Source organism: Solenopsis invicta, chromosome 16 (genome assembly GCF_016802725.1).
Source record: "Solenopsis invicta isolate M01_SB chromosome 16, UNIL_Sinv_3.0, whole genome shotgun sequence".
Taxonomy (NCBI): domain Eukaryota; kingdom Metazoa; phylum Arthropoda; class Insecta; order Hymenoptera; family Formicidae; genus Solenopsis; species Solenopsis invicta.
The window spans coordinates 17,456,112-17,479,079 of record NC_052679.1 but is presented as its reverse complement, the minus strand read 5'-3'; the positions used below and the strand labels follow the sequence as shown (position 1 = coordinate 17,479,079).

At 37.7% G+C, this 22,968-nt stretch overlaps 2 protein-coding genes across 4 annotated transcripts in view; one reads left to right on the top strand and one right to left on the bottom strand.

Moving 5' to 3' along the window:
* LOC105203081 (semaphorin-5B) overlaps positions 1-22,968 on the bottom strand; it is a 117,648-nt gene that overhangs the window by 90,795 nt on the left and 3,885 nt on the right. The window contains exon 1 of one of the 3 annotated variants that reach the window (XM_039459075.1): positions 14,120-14,445. The exons of 1 other annotated variant lie outside the window; for it this stretch is intronic. The gene's annotated coding sequence lies outside the window, so the exon portion shown is untranslated. Of the gene's footprint in view, positions 1-4,304; positions 4,663-14,119; positions 14,446-22,968 lie in introns of those variants that run through there. One more of the 3 variants, XM_011171836.3, reaches the window with a different exon arrangement.
* Positions 18,859-22,473, top strand: LOC105203080. Its single transcript, XM_011171835.3, has 3 exons — positions 18,859-19,227; positions 19,736-19,917; positions 21,418-22,473. Exons 1-3 carry the CDS (start codon positions 19,178-19,180, stop codon positions 21,702-21,704), a joined length of 519 nt encoding a protein of 172 aa, XP_011170137.1. The 5' UTR covers positions 18,859-19,177; the 3' UTR covers positions 21,705-22,473.

Here is a 22,968-nt window from a genome sequence, read left to right as displayed (position 1 = left end):
ATTCGAACGATCGTATGAAATCGCTCCTCGCTCAAATTCATCGCTGGCAGAAATACGCTCGCGCGTTAATAAACGGATGTGTAAAGCAAATCGTATAAATTACGGTCCCTTTTTTTTTATCTCGCGCGGCCGCCATGCCGTTACATGTACTCATCAGTCGGACAGGCCATTACATCTAGACAGCCGGGTATACGAGAGCAGGCGCAACAACATGCAGACCGAGTGCGACACGACGTGCAGCGGGTTCGGAACACGCTGCACGCGAATTGCGCGCGGTATCTCGATCTGCGGTTTTCACGTTGGATCGTTTCACATTGTATCTGCCTCACGTGTCCACTCGCGACGTGTGCACTCGCAAGATACTTCGGAGATTAACACGTAAATGTTCCGATTAACGGCACGTAAATGATGTGCGCGCGGAATCGCGCACATCATTGTAAAGCCTTTGAAAGGTCTACGATAAAGAAAAACGAGTTTCAATCGCAATTAATTAATCGATTAGATCGCGTTGCTCCTTTTCAATAATTAACGTCAACGTCAATAATCGACGTCAGTGACGTGATATCGCTACGGATGAAATATCGTAAATGCGATTAAATATGTTTTGTTTATATTCTCACGGAAGACGCAACTCACGCGCGCCTCCGTTCTTTATTAGAACAGTGAAATATTTGCTTACGTTTTTACGACTTGAGTTTATTACGTTCGTTCCGCAGAATGTCGTGTAAATTGTGCGTTGCACGTGCGTTGATTATGATATGTTTTATAATCCGTGACATCAATTAACGATTGCGTGAATTCGCGTCTGTTATTGTTACTCAACGGCACGAAGGGCCGACCAAACCACGAGGGAACCATATTCAAGCCTCTGATCGTAAACGACACAACGTTTTTCTCTTTCTCTCTTCTCCTTCTCTCTTTCTCTACGTCTCAGGAGGCACGAAACGAAGGGGACACGCTTCAATAAATTATTCATGTCCTCACGACGAGTCGTGCTACGCCCGGGATACTTTTATATAAATTTTTATAGGTCGTACAAAGGCAAAATGGTTACGTCTCCGGGAAAGACGCGCGGTTTCCTGGTATCGATCGATCAACATTTGTGCGTGATATATGCGAAATTCTATTAATAACAATTAGAAGAAAACAAAGCGTACGTGCGCGCGTGTCTAACGCGCGATATTATTCATATCTAACAATATTTATGACCACGTTTTTCATAGGTCATCAGATTTTTAATGACCTATGCGCTACGAAGGATTTTAATATCAATAGGTATTCGATGCATATTATTTCTAAAAAAAATCACGTATAGCCTTTAGGTTAAATAACAAACATATATTAAAGAATAAATAGAATTGTAATCTCGAAGCAAAAAATTTTTCATATATAAATTATGTATAATTATATGTCAAATATGTTCATCTATTTTAATTACATATAAAAAATTTTTTCCTGGTCTCTAATTTTCTTTTAAAAACAAACACGAGAAATCGATAAAATCTATCGATATGTATCAATAAATATTTCCAAAGTGATTAGCGTTAATGATACAAACATTAATAAATATTCGTAGAAATTTGATAACGATAAAATTAGAGCTCATTAATTTTACAATTAAATATTAATTCCGCGATAATCAAATTATTTTTAGAGAGAATCCCGTTGACGATAATATGATGATTGGTAAAATCAAGTGAGAAGCAAATCAATACTGCGTACTTATTATTAATATTTCAATGTAGCTCTGAGGTGTTTTTTAAATCATTACCACTCGAAAGTTCACTTGACCATCGTAGTGGCGTAAGAATCATCTGTCTTCCTACTGTTAGATTTACTACAATGAGAATTTATCTCGGGGATAATTTAACTTTCGTAACAACGTGACGCACCTCCTTATCCGCACACCTCCTTGACACATCACACACTTAACGATAACGAGTAAGATATGCAGAGAATCTTTAGAAAAAAAGAAAGATAAAACGTCATATAGCGCTACTATTTATTCAGTTCTTTTCGATCAAACAATACGATCGTGCTAAGCAGGGATAGCGCGAGCATATACCGCGTGCCTTGTAAACATGTACGGATAAGACACAAAGACCACAACGACATCAAGTATGCCTTACTCTATGCGTCGAAATTATTACTGTCACGCTAATCACCACATAGAGAAAATGTATATATCGTTCCCTTTTTCTCCTCTCTCTCTCTCTCTTTCTCTCTCCGGACTCCTCCCGCACTCGGGATTACGACCTCTGTCGCCGTCCGTGATTTGTACGGCTCCGGAGGCGGTCAGTCTCGACGTTCGAAGCAAGAAAGACATGGGAAGAGACAAGAGAGAAAGAGAAAGAAAAAGAGGCATGGAACGAGCGATTCTAATACGCCGGCATAAACAAAGTAACCGAAGGAGAGAATCGGACTAACTGGATCGTTAAACGTCAGAATCGTCGTTACCATTAAATTTCTCTCTCTCTCTCTCTCTCTCTTTCTTTCAATCTTTCTCTCTCTCGCGGCAACAACGCGGACACCCGGTATACGATGGAATCTCCCGCGCGAGATGTGCGCGGTGACGCGTCGAAGGATGTAAAAGCGCTAATGAAAGATACGACGCTTGTAAAAACGGTCTATCCCTCGTCTTGAATGTTTACTCAAGAAACGGCGTTGACGAAAGAATACAAACGTCTCGTGTTCGAGCGATGAGAAATGGGAACGATACTTTTCTTTTTCGTCTCTCGATGTAACATTCGTCCACACTGAATATGTATTTACGTGAATATTTTAATGAGATTCATGCTATTGCAATTCTGAGAACCGTTAAATAGTGCTAAGGCACGCATTGCACCAATGCAGCTCAATTCCAAGCTCGAGTTGAATTTACCTTTTTCTAGTTCTAAAAATTAAAAAAAGGTAGCGAGTTAAAGCGAGTTTAAAGTTAAGCTATGTGCAACCGGGTCTAAGACTTGCGTTGTGTAATGTCGATAAAATTAATATTAATGATAAGAACGTCAACGCGATTTTGGAGTTAAATATTAATATTAATTATGTTATTAACACCCGCATTTGTGACAGCATTCTCCAGGAACAACAAAAAACATTCTGTTGCTTTAGTAGGAATATCAATTGCTTATCATAAACTCGATTTACAATGCAAATTTGACTCGCGTTCATGAATAAAACTGTCGATTGTATATGGACTGCGCGAAGTGTAACACGTTATTTGTAGAAAAAGGTGTTAACTGCCGCAATAATCGATATACTTAAGGATATATCGGACATATGGTTCCTGCAAAGTAAATAAAATTCGGAAATATGTTAATATTAACGCATCAAATAAACTATACATATACGAAAATTGTGTGAATACATTAAATTTTTTATTTTTAATAACATATTTTTAAAGTTCAAATTAAATTGTTTTTTTACAATATTAGGAAAAATCTCAATTTATTCGTGTAGATACTTTAAGTTCAAGATGATTCACAAACTCTCCAAATCTTAAACAGTGGATAATCACTGATTACCAATAATTAATTCTGATCACCAGAATAATTCTGAACTCAAGAATGCTATTGATAATTAGTGATTATCCACTGTTTCGGATTTAGAGATAAGTTTTATTAATAATAAATAAATAAATAAATTTTGTTTATTTAACAAAACTGATCTCTATATCTCAGTAAAACTTTATACATAAATCATCTCGAATATTTAAAGTACTTAAATAAAAAAATTCAGATTTCCATTATTTCTTATTTCATTAATTCATTATTAATTACATTTTCACTAGAGCACATGTCTACTTTTTATTGAAATAACTTCTTATCCGGTCGCCAATCTTTTTCTTCTACTTCCAAATGCAATGTAAAACAATCTGTAATTTTTTTTCATAACTTTTTTAATGTTCTGAGAAATGTCCCATATATCCCTAATAAATCCCGTGTAAATTTACAGTCCAAAAAAGAAAAGCTGCCATTCCGAATCCCGATTTATGTGCGATTTATGGTTGCACGCCTAAATTCGCGCCGGCTCCAAAACAAACGACAAATCATGGCCGCCCGGGGGATGCGCGCGAAATTGGAGCATGAGGCACTGACACCCGTCGTGAATCGCACGTGCGCGACGGACGTCCACTTCGTCCCATTAATCTCAATCGAAATTAGCGTCGTTCCAGCCGCGCAAAATAAGAAAAAGAAAAAAATACAACGAGTAACGAGCAGCCTGCAATGATAGCCGCGCTAATAATCGAGACGATCGAGGGTTGAGCGTTGCGAATCGAAATGACACCGTAGGATTTTACTCACCGGCGCCGAAATTGAGAGAGATCCGGTCAATCAGCAATCCCGCGGCTCCATGGCAGCGCCAATTTCCTGTACTCGATGTACAATTAAATGTCCCGTGTCGAAGCCGCGTGAATGATATTCGCGCCGCACCATGAAGTCACTGCCCCGAAACGCGCATCCGGATATTCACAGACACGCTTGACAGCGATCGAAGGACCTGCGATACGCGCGGACGAATTGCACACTAAAGAAACGCGACGCAACGCCGTCCGCGATTTTTTGTTTACGTTACGATCGTACAACGACGACGACGAGAAACAAAACGAATCGCCGTTGAGCGAAGCCTTGGCAGCTAAACGCCGACTGAACGCGCGAGACCCGTACGACGCGACTTGGCATCGGCTCCACGCGTCGGTCACCTCTCTCTCTCTCTCTTTTTCCCTCTCTTACTATCTATCTCTCTTTCTCTCTCTCTCTCTTTATCTCGCGCGGCAGGGGTGACGGCAAGCGGGTGGTGGAAGCCACCAGTTTGTAAGTTCACGCAGCCGCCGCTAAGTTGGCGCCAGTCGACGTGGCGGTACTTGAGATTGAGACGCTTGCTGAACGTTGTTGCGGGAATTGAACTCTTCTTGGACTGCGAGAGAAAAGAGAGGCGTGAGGCAAAGAGAAGAGCATGAGAAAGAGCAATATAACCCAAAGAACGTAACAGAGTAACAATGCGCTAAATAGAAAAAGAAACGTTCGTGCATGTAGCTAAAACGTGGAATAGGCGCTTCCGTTCTGAATTGTGGTACCGCGACTCTGGTGGTCGAAAATCCGTAATCAAAAAGAGGAAGAAAAACGAGAAGAACAAGAGAGAAGGAACCGAGATAATTGGACAATAAAAAAAGCAACGTTGTTGTGCTATTCGCGTTGGAATGAATCTGTAGGAAAATGACGGGATAGCACATCACGCCTCTCATCTCCGCTGTCTTAGAATGACAGGAGCTAGAGAATACATGAATAAAAGAATATAAGAAAATTAAATGTAAATAAATATGCGGTTGATGATGAATTAAAGGTAGATAATTATGCGGTTGAAAAAAATAAATGGGAAATATAATGATTTCGCGATAAAAAATGAAACATTATGAATTGCAGATTTAAATAAATCCCTTGCAACAGAAGTAGCAAAAAATAATAATTAAAAAAAACTTTGGTAAATTTTTTTTTACCTTTGTTTCCTTTACAATTAATTACAAATACCTTAATATAAAAAAGGTTATTTATTCAATGAATCCTAATAACTTATTTACTTGCTGTCAAGTTAAAAACTTTTTAATATTTGAAATATTTATGTAAATAAAATAAATTATTTTTAATCAAATATTTTTTTCTTGCAGTTCTAAACTATATTTACTGTTAGATTATTTTTGTATTTCAGACAAGCAGATTTTTAATCTGAAAACGATTTAATTAAGTTTAATAATATTATTACATTATTTGTATAATCATAATTTAAATATAAAAAATTAGTAATTAAATTAATAATTCTTATACTAAATAAAACTATATTCACATTTAGAAAATATTTCATTAGAACTATTTGGATAATTTATTAAATTTTTGTAATTTTTCCCTCAGTCTTTACGAATCCTTGAAAAAAAGAATTGATAAAGCGTTCCAATAAACTATTACTATATACTAACATAGTAATCAGTTTATTGAAACACTTTACCAGTTCTTTTTTTTAAGAGAATTCATTATAAATGTCGTCTACATACCTAATGTATTAAATAATACATTAATTTCAGAGTTATAATACTGGAATACTATCGACGATGCGATTTCCAGAGACCGAGAAAGCGGCGCGCATTCGCACGTCTTTTATCAGTTAAAAAATTTCCGTTCGTTCGAAGTTACATTTGCACCGCGGGAGATCCTTGCGCGTAATAATCGTAAACAATTTCTAATGTGTACATACGCGGGGGCACCGTTAGAAACACGCCGCGGGTACGGACGTCTATACCTGAAGTGCGTACGCGCCGTAAAAGTAATGTCACCGTCGAGCAACGGAACGAAAGACCCTTCTTGAAACGCGATTCAAGAGTACGGGCTGAGAACCAGCTCTCCTCTATGCGTGCTCTCGTAGTCGTCCATAGTCCGTATTAAGTGAGCCTCGCTTTATTAACGACACTAGGAATTGACATCTGCTCGTTACTTGAACGTAGAAGTCCGCGGCTTTGCTTCAATCGCTGCGTTGAAATCACGATTACGCGTTTCTCGCGCGATTATACAAGGCATTCTTGCATATATCTAACGTTCAATCATCTCGATATACTTCATATTCAAACATCAAACATAATGAAAATCGTGGAATGTATTTGTGCAACAAAACTTCGACAGAGAGTGACGCTTGATGATTTTTACTCCGGTAAGAAATATATCGCGCTCTCGTTACGAAATGGACCGATATTAAATACTTTGTATTGTTTGGGTTACTGAAAGCACGTTCGCAGAAATATCTCATGAGAAATGTCGAAATACTCCGAGTACATTTGAGAAAGCGACACCTGCATCCGAATATCAATTGAAGTCACGAATTGCATATTCTCATAAAACGAAACGGTTTCTCGTGCACTATTACGCGACAAATGCTGGATAATTAAACGCGGGAACTCCTCGGGAGAACAAATTTCATACATTATGCAACTGCATAGTAAGAGCTCTTAAGATACTAATGTATACTAAGTAACACGGAATAAGATTATACAAAAGTGCTAATTTGGCGAAAATAAAATGCTTCCTTTTAAAAATAAAAAAAATAGAATGAAAAGATGCGCAGATTAAAATAAAAAATATGTGTGACTGTGATGAAAAAGTGATGTAAAAGTAAATGTGATAATAAAAAGTCTCTTCTCTTTTTGCTATTATAACGTGCGGTTGAATTCTAAAAATTACCAATTAAGGTGACATCAGTTTTGCAATATAAATTCTTCCGAAATTATATTGTACGATAAGAGGAAACGTCTCGAAAAAGAATATAGATGCTATTACTCTTTTTTTATTCTTGTGCCCGTCACGCGGAAAATTTCTTAGCTGAACTCCGCGTTCAAGAAATCGTGGCACCCTTCCTCTACTGTCTTCTTGCCGTCGGTAAACAGGAGCAAGATAAGCAACCAAGGAATAAGGGACCTGTCATCCGTGACGGAGTACGTCCCGTCCCAAGGCTCGCCTCAAGGACGATAACCCTCCGCGAACTCGGTTCAAACTGGACCCGATCAAGAGACCAAGGTAAGAAGGGAGGGGAGAGAGAGAGAGAGAGAGAGAGCAAGAGAGAAAGGACTTCTCTTTTCCTCTTTACATCTTTCTTCGTCCTTTTCTCGGATCTTGCCCTTATGCGTCTTATTTCGAGAACAGGATGATTACGCGTTTACGATCTAGGTTCCCCGCTACCTGCTCCCGCTCTGGCGGAGTCGAAGGTGAATATATATTATCGGGAGAAGCTCTCTCTGTGGAGGCACTTCAACGTAGCCGCTCTCGCGTGAGCTACCTCGAGGGGGAACAGCGACGGAAGAGAGGAGGTTTCAAGGACGAAGAAGGAGAATCGGAGCCGGAGGAACGCTTTTACTATAGGATTGCGTGGGGGGTCGATGCGCGCGCGCACACACCTCGGTGCGGCTTATACGGCGAACGTATCGTAAGGAGAACGGTTGTGTTGTACGGAGGAGCGGTTTCGGCTCGGCATAATCCGAATTCGAAACCTGTTCCTGCCCCATGGGTCAACAACAACATCCTCCTACATCCTGCCCCTTTGCCCCGCGAGACCCCCTCGAGCCGCCCTTCCCTCGATCGGGCCCCGACCAGATGCACGAGTCACTTCCATCGGGAGTAACGCGTATAAACCCCTGGTGTCAAGTGCTCGGCCGGTGGTTACGTTATTTTTTCCAGGGTTTTATGGCTCTATCCCGCTGGTCGGAAGCACCTCGAACTCCAACTCGCGCGAGAAACGTTGCAGGGAGCTGCGAATGCATGACTTGCAGATACATTTGCACCGGCTAAGAGCATCCAGTATGCTATAATTTGGCCGGGATGGATTCCTACCTACGTTTAACAAAAAGAAAAAAAAAGAAAGAAACAGCTTCTGAAGATATTTTTTCTTCCGTATTGCTCTTCTCGAAGTTACGCGTTGAAAGGCGCAGCATTTTTGCGAAAGTCACTCGGTTTTTAATGCCGACAAAAAGAACGGTGGAAAAACGCACCTTCTAGACGACTTTAAACCGAGAGGAGAGGAAACATGCGTACACAACACATACTGCGGTCGGATTCCCGCGAGGCTGAAAAGTGCACATTGAACGCAACGCTATTGGTCTACTTTCTCTCCAGGCGTAAATTGCAATCATGTCCCGTGGGATGCGCCTTATACGCCTTCTCCATGCCGGTGGCTTGTTGCGCGACGAATCAATTAAGAGCTTCCTCGCACGTAATTATTCGGATACCAAAGGAAACTCCGCGCCACGGCATTCGACAGCCTTGTCTGTATAACGCTTCGCAGGAGGCAATGTAATTTCCGCGGCGGATAAATGTTCAATCTAATATACGGTGTTAAAACGGGCTACACTAGATCGCTTTATTGCGGCTCTATAATGGCGCGCATTTTTTTGCATCCGCATAATACGCGTTGATTGCCGACTGGAATCGATTGGGGAATATTCTTTTTATGCATTTCCTTGCAAGTCGTCGCTCGTTCGACCTCTTTGTAATTTCATTCAATTCTTGGCATCTGAGAATACAAACTCTGAGAGGCTTTTTGATGGAAAATTGCTCTTTGACAGTTAAAGGTAAGAGGTTCGGGTATGTAGCTTCGATTTTGTTTAAAAAAATGCTCGTTACAGCACGGCAATATTTTAGAGAGATGACACAAAGAATAAAGCAACGGTTTAAATGTTTCATCGAGTGTCATTCAAATAATGCGGGTCATTGTTCGCGTTGATCATACTTGTAATTTGCAAGCGATGATAGTCGTGAGAAACCCTTTATTACGTGAGTTACCATTAAACTAAAATTGCACAATTATTTTGTAAACAACATTACTATCAAATAAAATTAAATATTTTTAAATATGAAATAATATTTAATTATTTTTAAAGAAATAATTAATAACTCGTGGGAATTCGCGAATCAGTATCGTACCACACTAACGATAAGTGGTATGTATTCGGCAACACTGTCTCTTATGTTTTTATTCAAAAAGTTTCCAAATCCTATAATCTATTATACTGCACGCACAATGTAAATTTCCCCTCATAGAAATGTCACAATGACAAGCAAAAGTTCATATGATGGTAGATTACAACGTACAATGGGCTATGTCCTTAAGAGTTAATACCTCTTAATTATACTCGCTCGATGTACATAGATCCTGTTACGTAATTGTCATGCGAATAAAGAGCCGAGACTAAATTAGCACGTGAAATGGAGCACACTGCGAGTGTGCGATTATCTCAAAGTCCTCGTTCATGCCATTGCACCGGTGTATGTACGTCTCGAAAGCCGGCCGGTTATTATTGCGCTTCCCGTATTAAGCGTCTCGCTGTGAAAGATGACCTTACGGCCTCTTATCGGCAGACCGTACTCTGTCCTGACAGAGGCACGTAACGAACGTCGACGAGCGTACACATGAAATCACGCTGCCGACGGTCCAACATACAGATAAACTTTACTGATGACTTTTGACGACGACGATTTCACCTCACAACATTGACGGTGATGATTTCACAGAGATTCTGATTTCTAACTCTGCTGGTTCCCGTTAATAATTCCAAGTCCAATAATAACAACAACCTACTGTGCACAGGAGCAAAACGGCGTGGCGACGCGGAAAATCGGAAAACGAGAAGTCCCGGATGAAGATAACGGACAGCATAAACGCTGCATGAGATATCGCTGTAATAAACGATCGCGTCATCCTCGTTCTTGGCTAATTCTGGTAAGCCGAAGTGATTGAATGCAGACAGAGCGGTGTCATATTAGTGTGCAACAGGGCACTCAAATTTGATTGAAGGTAATAGCTAGGCAGTACTGCAAAGTGATTAGATTAATCTTGCAGCCGATTCAGGAATATCGCGCATGTGTCGGAGACAACTCTGTAATGAAGATTAATATCCGCTAAGAGCTACAGCGCGGGATATCCTCGAATCTATTAGCCGCCGCGGGACGTGGATAGTGTCTTCCGTTGAAGATACATGTCGGGGAAGCAATAAAAAAAAAAAGAAAAGAAGAAAGAGACCACAAGGGGAGGGGAGAAAGAAATAATTACAGGGAAGGCCGCGTCCGCAAGGACGAACACGGTAGAAAAAGGAATAACAACGTTTTCGGTACTTCGGCGAAAGTAGCCCGAACGTGAAATCGAATCAGCACAGTTGAGGCGCCGACTTGTAATCCCCGAACAAAGGTCCGTCTGAGCCTCACCAACTCGACAAAATTTCGAAAACACGCAACACTTATATACATCGAATTCATTTTAAAAGTTAAGAAAAGAGCGGGGAGAAGAAAGTTTCTCTATATATGTCATACATAAATGTAAATAAATTTTGCGTGACATTTTTTTTCATGTTAAGATTTTCTCTGATTTTATCTGATTCGAGATAAAAAAAGCCTCTTCTCAGAAAAGAATTAAAGCTAATTTAATCAAAATTACACAGTCGAACACATCTTATGTCACAATATTTATTTTACACCAGCATTAAATATCAAATATATTAAACGTAGAGGATATATGTGTTTTAAGGATGTATCCGGACATACACGGTCCTTGCAAAGTAAATAAAATTTAAAAATGTGTTAATATTAACAATTCAAATAAATTATTTACATATAAAAGTTGTGTGCGTAAGCTTACATTTTTATTCAATAACATTTTTTATAGTTTACTTTATTTCTTATTAAAAAATAAATTATTTTTTTCGCAGCATTAAGAAAAATCTCAACTTTTTACGTAAGTACTTTAAGTATTTAAGATAATTTATACAAAGTTTTATTGTGATTGTCTGTTTAGTTATTTTATAAATAAAATGTGCATTGCAATAAAACTTTATATAAATTATCTTGAATATTTAAAGTACTTAAAAAAAATTTCAAATTTATTTAATTATTTCATTATTAATTATGTTTTTATTAGAGCAGATGTCTACTTCTTATTAAAATAACTTTTTATCTAGGTAGAAAATCGTCGCCAAATTTTTTTCTATTACTTTCAAATACAATGAAAAACAATCTGTAATTTTTTTTATAATTTTCTTAATGTTTTGAGAAATGTCCTATACATCCTTAAATGTATTTATATTTCTGATGAATCATTTATAGATATAAATTTTTCTACAGTGAGACTGATTAATTCAACGAATCGGATACCCATAGAGTTCGTTGAAATATTTTTTATCTTGACGTAATACAAGCAGCATAAAATGAGAATGCGCACGTGTTGGCAGGATGATGCAGCTCGCATTTGTGGGCCTCATTTAACGAGGCAGTAAAGTAAAAATATTGATAGTGATGGATGGGTAAGTGATTAGAGTCCCCGTCATTGGAAGTAATTTTCTTAGAAATTCGTTTTGCACGTTCGAGCGAGGGTGAGGACGAATTTCGTACTGTTGTAGATTGATCCGACCGCAATCTCGCGAGTCATCATCTTGCGGCATCATATGCGCGTGCATATATATACAAAAGAGCGTAATAAATGTACGTGCAAAAAGTATATTGGAAGAATGCATCAGAGGCGCATCACTCTTCAAGAGTGATGATTTAAACGTGCACTTTGCATCGAAGTCCTTGCAAATTCAATGAATCGATGACGGAACTTCCTCAATATCGTTAATGCGCGTTGCATAAACAGATTATCCTTTTACGTCATTAATCTTGGTTTATCTCTTCGAGACCGATCTCACCTTCATTTTTTGTTACCTATTTTTACAGGGCATCCATCTAGCAAAATTATCGCACTAATCAGATCACCACGATCGCTTATCAATTACCAATTGATCGCGAATAAATGCGCAAACAGTGTAATTACAGCGAGCACGTAAAATTAGATGAAGTTCAATTACCTGACACATTAACTCTTTAAAGAGAAAATGGAAGGGGCTCTACGGGCAGTAATGCTCCCGGAGCATCCAGTATATTGCAATTTTATGACTTGGAGAAAAAAAATAAAGAGGAAAAAAGAAATAAACGCACGTGCCCGACCGCGGCGAGCGAAAAGGCTGACGTCCGTCCGAAATAAATCGCCCGTGCTTTTTCTTATATACGACCGCCTCGGTCAGATCCTCTTACGCTCAATCTTAATCGGCTTCGCGACGCGCATCTCGTTACTCCGTACGACCCACGACGTTTAGGAACGATTAGGGTGCAGCGAGCGCTTGCGACATGATTAAAAAAGAAGAAGACGCGACAGTCTGCCACACACAGGCCGGGGATTGGAACTCGTGTAGCCTCGGTGATCGCAGATTCCGACGGGTACAGACGCGCGGGAGTGATCTCTCGTTCGCATCGATCGGGCCAGTGACAACTGGGTCGCGGCAAAGTTGCGTGCAATCGTATAGAGAGTGCTCGATCACCGTGCTACATTTTAATATATGAGGGGATTTTAACAAGCGCGGATTAATTGTGGAAAAAAATCTCGTGATACGAAAAACGGAATTGCAACAGTTTTCAGGGCAAGTTGACGAATCGTATTGAATTTTGCGCGATCTGTCGTGCAGAGATTTTTGCAGTTTAGGTGAAATCTTCATTGCACGACCAATATTACCTTCTTGATCTTTTATGTGCCACATGCGTCATATCAATTAGCTGATGCTGACAAGCTGATAGAAACATTTAACTCTTACACTTGCAGATTCCGTTTAATCGCGCGCATTAATATACATCGCGCAGAGAGACTTTCTCCTTCGCGTTCTCATTTTACATCTTTCAAAATAAATTTAACATAAATTTACATAATTTACGTTACATAATTTTTTCTACCTCCTTTTTTAATTATTGATAGTGAACCTTGATTCATAGACACACTGAGAGAAAAAATTATTGCATTTACTATAATTTAATTATAAGTTATTTTTGGTACCAACTTATTTGTAATGTTTGTATATAATTGTTTTAAATATGTAAATTCAAGAGCTACTAGTTATTGTTACTACACACATAAATAAGCAAATGTTTAAAAAATAGCATTTCTAACAAAAAATTATTTTATTTTTATCATCCATATTTCAATAATTTAATTATATCAATAAACATATCATCATTATTATATTACTAATATTTAACACTTTAATAATTAGAAAAATGAAAGTTCTAATGAAAGATCATAATTATTTTCTTATGCAATTGCAGTTACAAATACCAATTATTAATGAATATATGCATTTATTCCATTTTTATCTTTTTATTCATAAAAAATTTTTATAGTTATAGTTATTTAGCTTTTAATTAATTTAAAATTTTTATATCTAACTTTTTTAAATATTTTCAAAAATCTTAATGTAGGTAAAATATTTCTATTAAGCTAAAATTTAATTTTTAATAATAATAGACTATTGAATAAGTATTTATTTTAAATATGTAAAATAAATAAATAGACTAATCCAAGTTTCAAGTATATGTTTTAAATATAAATATACTCTAAATATTTTCTGTCAGTGAGAGGAAAATTTGCTTGATAACAGCTATTTACACCTAATCCTCAAAATATTCCTCTTCAATCCTTACATAAATTATCCGAATGTAAAACGCACGCAATTCGAATTAATTGTTAATCCCGCAAATGGCGTGCAACATATAAATAGTAAGTAATCACTCACCCCATCGTTGCTTCGCCGATATCCAATGCCATCCAAGCCATCTCATCCTGCTTTCTCTTGTTCCATTGTCGTCGTTTCAATCTGGCATTAATCAATAATCGATTACTATTCTGTACAAATGATGTAGAAATATTATATAAATTAACAAATTACACTCACTCCTTGGCTGCTCCGGCGATACCCGGGCCTCCGTCCCCGTCCTCTCTGTTGCAGTTCCCTTACGGCACTCACACACATTCACTCGCGGAAGCACGATTAATTACGCGCGAACTAATTTTCAGAATATGACGATCGCGCGACACTTTATATGCCGCTCCCGTCAGATCGCGCCGGTCGCATGCAACGCGCGCTTTATTGAGACGAGAAAATAACCTTTCGTTTCCACGGGCGCGTTGACGTGCGTCAAACACGCGTCTCTGCGGGTTGCTTCAATCAGGTGCGTGCTTTTTACAAACGCGCGCGTCGACGCGCGTTACAACGACAGATTGCATAGAGATCAGAGACCGGGTATAACCCGAAAAGGGCACAAACGCACGAATCCACGATCCGCTCGGGACACGCGACGTTTCGCAACATGGCGTCGCCAAACGAAGATCGCAATCGCGGCTAACTTAACGCGCCACCCGCCGCCGCGGCGCGCGGTTACATTCGCTCCGTACTTCAGCGCGTATGTCCTCGCGCGTAATCCTCCGTGCTTTGAATAACAAATCGCATACGCTCGCGATGCATCTCGAACATTTCAAATTTCCGCGAAATGCACGGGTTATTTATGAACGTGCGATGTATCCCGGCCTTCCATTATCCAAATTACGCGCCGGGTTCGTGCATTATTCTTACGCTTCCGATCCGAAAACAATGACATTTAAAATCGACCAAATAATCATTCAGCCGTGAATATCGCGATGAAGCGATGTATAATTTCTCCGGTATCGAATTCTATCTCTAAATGATTGAATCGCGCGAGAGGTACGCGCGTTGATAAATAGCCATTGCCTCGATACCGTTTTCCCGAGACGCTAATTGCGGTAATTAATTAAACGCGCTCGTTAAGAATCGTTCAGTGTACGCGGTGGAGCGTCCGCGCACTGTCTCCCGCACCAGTCGCCAGCGCGTTTCGAGAAGTAATAACACTATACGCGGAGCGCACGTTGCCTGTACCAACCCGAGTGTCTCGCCGGACGAATGACAACACACGGCGACCTTGCGTAAACACAACAGCTACGCAAGAATCCGAAGACCGTGCGCGGCGTATCAATTCGTTACCGCTACGAAATATCTGACGCATGATAATAAAGTAACTGTACACCGCGAACGCTCCGTTCCTCGTATCTCCAGTTAATTAAATGTTAATCGAAGCGATCGATATACTGCTCTTAAATAATTTTACCCGGCGAATCGCGTGTCACTCGAGCCCAAGTATCCGTTCAAAAGGAAGCTACCGAGTAAATATCGCGATTAAATAATAAACTTGTAATTCCCGGTTGACCTGACTCGTACCTTTAACCCTTCGATTCCCAAGCGGAGCGAGCAGTTCATCACATAAGTGAAAAGTACAAGAAATATAATAATTCAATTAAAAATGAGATAAGCCTATAATATAGTCTTAGCGGGATCTTGATGCTGAAAGAACTATTTTCGCTAAGAATCCATTAAGCAAGTAATCGACTTATCTTAACTTTTCCCTCTTAAACCATGGATTATGAACCAAAGCGCGTAAACTCTCATTAGTTCGTCCCATTAAGTTTTATTTTTTCAAGTGTATAATTGTTTCGCGCGTTAGTCATTGTAATTATAGTTCTAAAGATTCTGTATCGATATAAATAAAAATAGATAACATGTATTATACATAAAAATTGAAATGCTTATTTACTATATGTTTATCTTGTGTTGTACGTCAAACGCACGGTTTTACGATTGTTCCGAGATTATCTCAGAATTAATGCTTTGATGCTCTCCGCCGCTCGAGTCTTAGACGGAGGTATATATTATACGCAACAATTGCGTAAAACGCAATTGCTACTTCCGCAAAGCTAACATTTTCGCAATGATTTGGACAATGGCCGGGGTCAGTCTTCCGGGTCTTTCCAAATGCCTGTATTGCGAAAATGCTTTACAACAATTTTACTTCCTCATCGCGTAGTAGCCTGATACCATCGGTTGTTGTGCGCCGCTTAGTCTAGAACACTTAATAAAATTTTTAACATTATAAATGTTATATGGAAACTTTTTTTGAGGTTACCTCACCTGGGAACTTACATCTGGGAAACTAGCATGGAAATATCGAAAGGTTAACGAATGTATTGCGCAGAACACCTGGGTCAATACGCAACAGCCACGATAGGCTTACGCGTTTTTAATCTCAAGAGAGTTGAGTTGAGCAAATAATCGCTAATTGCAGTAATTTATAGAGAGTGATTTCGTCTTCCGATACGCATTCGTCGGAATTATGTCTCGGAAAGTAGTACGACGACACAGCGAACGGCACGCGTCCTTCCTATCTATTCGCATCTCAATGTGCGAATGATAGCGCGACGACTTTGTTTACGTAGCCAGCATCATCACAAAAAATAAACACCGAACACCGAGAATTGTGCATCATCAGTTAGCTATTTGAAATATTAAACGTATTACAAGATACACTTACATCAGACCTAGTTTTTATTATTTGTATTTCAAATTGATTTTATTGAATTTCATTACCGCAATATTTTGCTCTTCGTTTCGTTCATTTAAAGATAATTAATTTCGTTACATTGAGAGCTTTTGGAAGTTTAATATAAGCATTGTTATTTGGAATTTTATTAAATAAATAAATTCAATTAATATTTATAAATGTGTGTGTGTGTGCGTGTGTGTATTGCTAATAGTAAATTGTTGAATGTTATTCAATCTTTTTTTATAATAAAAGTTTGACTAATTGTTTAATTATTCTTTATTTTAAAAATATTATTGAATAAAATGCTTATTTAGAGCAAAATGAAAGCAACAGAATTTAACTACAATTTCTCTAATTAAATAATTCTCGGAAATTTTAATTTGAATTAAATACATTTTTTACCTTATTGTTTTGTACAAGTTTTTATCTTTAATTGTTTAAATTCACGAAACAATAACACATTGGCTACGTAATCGTTCAGCACGCGCGAGATACGTGCTCGCGTGCGATTCGTTGACTGCCATCGTGGAAAAGTTATTCTTGTTGCGAGAAATGTAACGAGAGCCCGATATATCAAGCGGTCGCGCCGATGATCGCTTTGTGAAATTACAGTGGTCCAAAAAGGCATCGCGCATAAATCTCTCATCTCACCGACACGTCTCGGTCTTCCGCGCCATAGTCGCCGAGGGCCGCGAAATTCGGGAGAAATTTGATACGTGCGATTTATCTCGACTCGACACCTCGCGTTATCCTTTTAGCATCCGTGTCTGATCGGAGAGATGATCGATGCGGGGCATCGGAACGATTAAAGAACTTTGTATAAAAAATGAAGGTTACTGTTGTTCTCTAATGGAAGAACGATATCAACTTAAAAATGATACGCATTTATTATATACGATGTAATATTAACTTGCAAAATATCATTTTAAAGATATTTTACATTAAAAGAAAGTACATGCATTATCTGTTAACATATTTATCATATAAAAAGCTGCGTGTTGTACAATTAATTACATTACATTAATAAAATATAGTGTTAATAATGTATATAATACCTATTACGGATGTACAGGACATTTCTGAAAACATTGAGAAAATAATGCAAAAATGAGAGTGTTTTATATTGCATTTAAAAGTAGTAGAAAAAATTTGGCGGCAATTTTCTATCAGAATAAAATATTATTTCAATAAGAAGTAGACATGTGCTTTAATGAAAATATAATTAATAATGAAATAATAAAATAAGAAACAATGAAAAAAAACTAAATGTTTTTATTTATGTACTTTAAATATTCAAGATGATTTATGTAAAGTTTCATTGCGATGCAGAGGTAAGTTCTATAAAATAAATAAGATAACTTACAAACAGACAATTCCAATAAAACTTTGTATAAACCATTTTAAACACTTAAAATGTACACAAAAAATTGAGATTTACTTTATGTTAAAAAATAATTTAATTTTTAATAACAAGTAAATAAATTATACAAATATATTATTAAATAAAAATATAATATTATTCATACAACTTTTATATACACAGTTTATTTGAAGTATTAATATTAACACATTTCCAAATTTTATTTACTTTGCAGGATCCGTATGTCCGATACATCCTTAAAACACATAAAATATGTAATAACATCCTTAATAACCCGGCAAAAATAAAAAAATATACATATATAAATTTTAAAAATTATTTTTAATTCCCCAATAACTGATAAACTGTCCAAACTTTTTATTTTTTAACTCTTTCAGCTATTAGTAATGTTCTAAAACGGCTTTCTTTTATATATTTTTTTTTTTCGTATGGTTTCCTCTGTTATTAGCAGCATCTCGTCTATGACATCATCTAATGATTTCACAAGAATTCTCTTTTCTCTAAGGACTTCAGGTTTCTTCGGTCGCCGACTATAAAGCCTAGTGCAGATTGCATGCAGCAGGCGGCAAGCGTCGAGCAGCAATCAATCGGTGAAGCTTGCTGCTCACTCAAAATCCACTAGTGTTGCATTTTAGGTAAGCATCAGCCAATCAACGAAGTGTGCTGCTTGGCGCTTACTGCGTACAGTCTGCACTAGGCTTAATGCTACGTGCAAACCACGTATTGTCCATGGTCACGGCGTAACGATAACATCGTTATCCGGGAATGTCCGTCTGTGTATATAAGTGCTGAGAAACGGCGGGGCGCGACAGAACGTTAGCAGCGCTAGTTGTAATATTGTCTAATCGTCGATCGTCGTGTACGCGAAATAAGACGTTTGTGCGATATCCGCTTGTGTACAACGCGATCTAACCGGACCTCTTTTACACGCTTACGCTCGCGGAGGAAAGAGAGCACGCGGCTTCACTTTCACGTCTACGTTTGTTTAACAACCGGCAAAGATCCAGAGAAGAATCTCAAAATGATTACGAAAGCTTGCCACGTCATGCTGATCGTTGCACTATTGGCTAGGTCAGTTCTCCTCCATAGAAAGAGCCTATTATTTTTTTTCCCAGACATACAGTGAAGATGCTGGTTATGCAATCGCTGAGTGATGATTAGAGTCTGGTGCCTGTCTCGAGAGCTCGCAAATTAAATCTAGACCGATCAAACAGGCGCGATCAAACATGAATAACTTATCACGAGTACTCATTGGAGCAAATTGTTTGTGTTTGCTCGCTCATTTGTTTGTTTAGTCTGGAGCCACAGATTTAGATACTAGAATTAGAAACCGATAAACTCTTACCACTTTGAATGAGCGACTGTTTAGTATTCGGACCAATAATAACAGAACTTAATTGGACTTAATAGTCACATTGTCGTATCATGTGCGCATTTGTGTTCATGGTCAGGGCGTATGAATCATTGCGTTGTATAGATGCGCGAACTATAGTTCGCACTGCAGTTGCGTATCCGAGCAAGTAAAGCGTATAATCCGTGATTGATCTCCGATAGTTTTCATAATTATTTTATGTTTCAGTGCTCAACTGGGAGCGGCCGCCCCAGACTGGGTGACCAATTTGAGACAAGAGCTCAGTGCGATGAATGAGAATATTCAAAGAGAGGTGCAGTCTTATACCCAAAATTTGCAGCGGGAAATAAACAGTTCAGTGCAATGGCAGCTCGAGCAAGTTCGTAGAGAAATTGAGAACCTACCGAAAGGTAATCGATTGCAAATTGATTTTAAAAATATTTTACAGTGTGACTGGCATTTAGTTAATATATATCGCGTCCAAAACATCGATGTGAGAAAAATTGAACGGTCACATTTAACGCGTTTTTTACGCATTTAGTTATATTTGATATAAATAAATACTTCAAAAAATTGAAAACATTTTTAAAAATAATTAAACTTTTGCGTGGTTTATGTAATTTTTCCTCTCATAAAAAAGCCATGTAAACAATTTTACTGTTGATGGTTTTCCGCGATACTAATTGATTCTTTTGTTCGGCTTACTTCGTGTTGCGAGAGTAGCTGTCTTCGCGTTGATTGAATTTTGACTGTTACATTGACAGTTGAGTGACAAAAAGTAATGTATCGTGAATTCTTTTTAATAGTAAATTACGCAATATGAAAAGCTCTGTACCTTGCACCTGTTTTGTTTAGTAATAAACATTAAAACTTATAGAAATCACAGCGATATCCATATGCACTGAAATACCTCACGAATTTAAATAAATCACTGCGCAATATTTTCTTTACCGTCACTGATACTTTTTGTTTAAGTTAATATCACTTAATATAATTTTTATATGATTTTTTCCGAGCATTTGTGTAAATATTTCCGATAGCAGTTATTTTTCTGTCGTTTTTCGAACGGAAAATCCCGGAGCATCGATATCTCAATATAATACGTAAAAATGTATCTTTTACGCTACAAGCGGAAGAAAGAGGTCGATACGTTTGCATAATAGTTTGCGCTTAGCAATGTTCGTTATCGTTGCGAGAGATAGAGAGATGGAGATTCCAAAATCGCATCTTGCTCGCCGCGTAGTCGACGTTCCTTTCACTATCGGCCATGATACGGAACAGACACTCGGCATTCTCCGCTAGATCTCAAGGCGGCCGGTATCCTTTTTCCGTTCGGCCTGTTAATTCGTTACTGACGTTTAATTCCTCGCGAAACGTTTATCTATGCAATTAGTACGCAGCTATACTCACGAGCGTATCGAATCGAATAGCGTTATCGGCGATTAATATCGATAAAAATTTAATTGTAATACGCACTCGGAATCAAGCGCTGACGATTGATGACATCGTAATTTAAAAGCAATTAGTCAAGAATTATACAGAGTGTGGTACAGCTGAACTTGCTGGCTCCGACAAAATTCTATTATGTTACCGCTGATAGTTAATTAAATTACAATTTGTTTAAAATAATTTCTCTTCCCAAATAAAAAGCATCAAGTTTCTTCCAATTTTCACATCAAAAATAACCGGCGAAATTAAAAAATGACGGGTGGTTCTATATCACATAACAACAACAATTCGATATCACTTTTCGAGAATTCCGTGTTTTGTAGATATAAAATATTTTAAAGTTACATTTAAGCAATTATCGTTTTATTTTACTTATTATTAATCATTATGCAACTGATTGCGCGCACTAATGTAAGTGACAAGAAAAAGTAGTATATAGTATAATGGAAATTTGTTTACAGATGCACAAGGTCGTATAATAACAAGTGATGGCCACTCTTTAATTATCAATGACGGTACAAGTATGATCAACTCTTTAACTGTCAATAACGGTATATCAAAAATGATCACGTCCGGGCGTACAAAAGATGGAGAACCATACATCCGCATTATCGAGGAACGGAGGGATGGAAACTACCTTTATCACAACGAGACTTCAACCAATCCGAAAACTAACGTCACCGAGAGTATTCGTTGGAAGCTGGACCTCAATACTCCAGGTGCTAAGCCTGAGATTATCACAGAATAATAAAAAAAAATTCCGTTCTTATTTTTTAAGTCTTGTATTAAGATATATATAATTTGCGTTGTGATTGACATTTTATGTAAAAAAATTCAGCTAAGTACATATCTGATTAAAAATGAAAAAGAAGAAGATGAAGCTACGAAGTCTTCAACAAAATAAATAATAAGATAAAAATATTATATTATTACAAATCACGATAAACGCGGAATATGTATATTGAATTTTTATTCATGAAATTCGGTGTAAAATCTGAAAAATGTGTTTTCTTCATTCACTTTGATATTAAGAAGACACACTTACGACGAAATACGTTTGATAATTATGTAGTTTTGCACGCTTCTCTGAATATCCTTATCTGTCGGAGGCAAGAACGCAAACCGATCATAAAGTGCGACAGTAAAATCGTGAATTATGCGGTGGGGAAAGTCACACAATTATCGAGTTGCGCAAAAGCGACGGAATGAATATGGTAACTTTTTTTTTAATGATTTTGTAAGAGGGGATTCAGAATAACAAATTTCAATTAAAATATGCGTTGACATTATCGACATTGCAGTACTAATATCGATGTCCGTTCCTTGTTTCCTATGTATGTTCAGCTGAATAAGCACTCGTTGTGACAAAGAATTCTCTCACTTGTGTACTTTGACGACATTGCGAACAAAAAGCCGCTCTCGATCAAAAACTCGATAAAAACTCTTACTAACGTTTTTATATGCTTTTTAGTTAAAATTGATTATGTGCCACTAATAAAACTGATTTCAACATACTATTCTTTTGCCTTTATTTCTTAATATTAATATCGTGAAAAATAATTTCCATATAAAATTAAAATGATTTCCGATTTTTTTTTACAATTTGCTGCTGAGCGTTTTACGTTAAAAAAAGGGATATTCAATAAATAAACGCAGTTATGTTAGTCGCGTGACAGTAATGTTACTGAATACTTTCATGCATTTTACGTTTCTATGAATGCACTGCAAAGTGTGTTAAAGAACGGAATCGTTGTGTGTGTCCTTTAATATGCAGGAAACCTATCATTTAACCATAATAAAATACCAAGAAGGCCATTTCAATTGAGCAAGACGAAGAAAAGCGATGAATAAAAAACGAGCATAAATTTGCACGAGAAAGAGGTTTGACCAATAAAGAATCATTTGTGACGATATACGACTACGAAATTTTCAGACCGGGGATATGGGTGGGGTACTGTTCGCATTTCGAACGTACATATCGAATGTTTACTACACGTATGTGACATACGTAC

Excerpts from the sequence above, each read along its gene's own strand:
- LOC105203080 (XM_011171835.3), top strand. The coding sequence starts at position 19,178 with ATGATTACGAAAGCTTGCCACGTCATGCTGATCGTTGCACTATTGGCT. Across the intron at positions 19,228-19,735 it reads ATCGTTGCACTATTGGCTAG|TGCTCAACTGGGAGCGGCCG; the intron begins GTCAGTTCTCCT and ends TTTATGTTTCAG. Across the intron at positions 19,918-21,417 it reads AATTGAGAACCTACCGAAAG|ATGCACAAGGTCGTATAATA; the intron begins GTAATCGATTGC and ends ATTTGTTTACAG.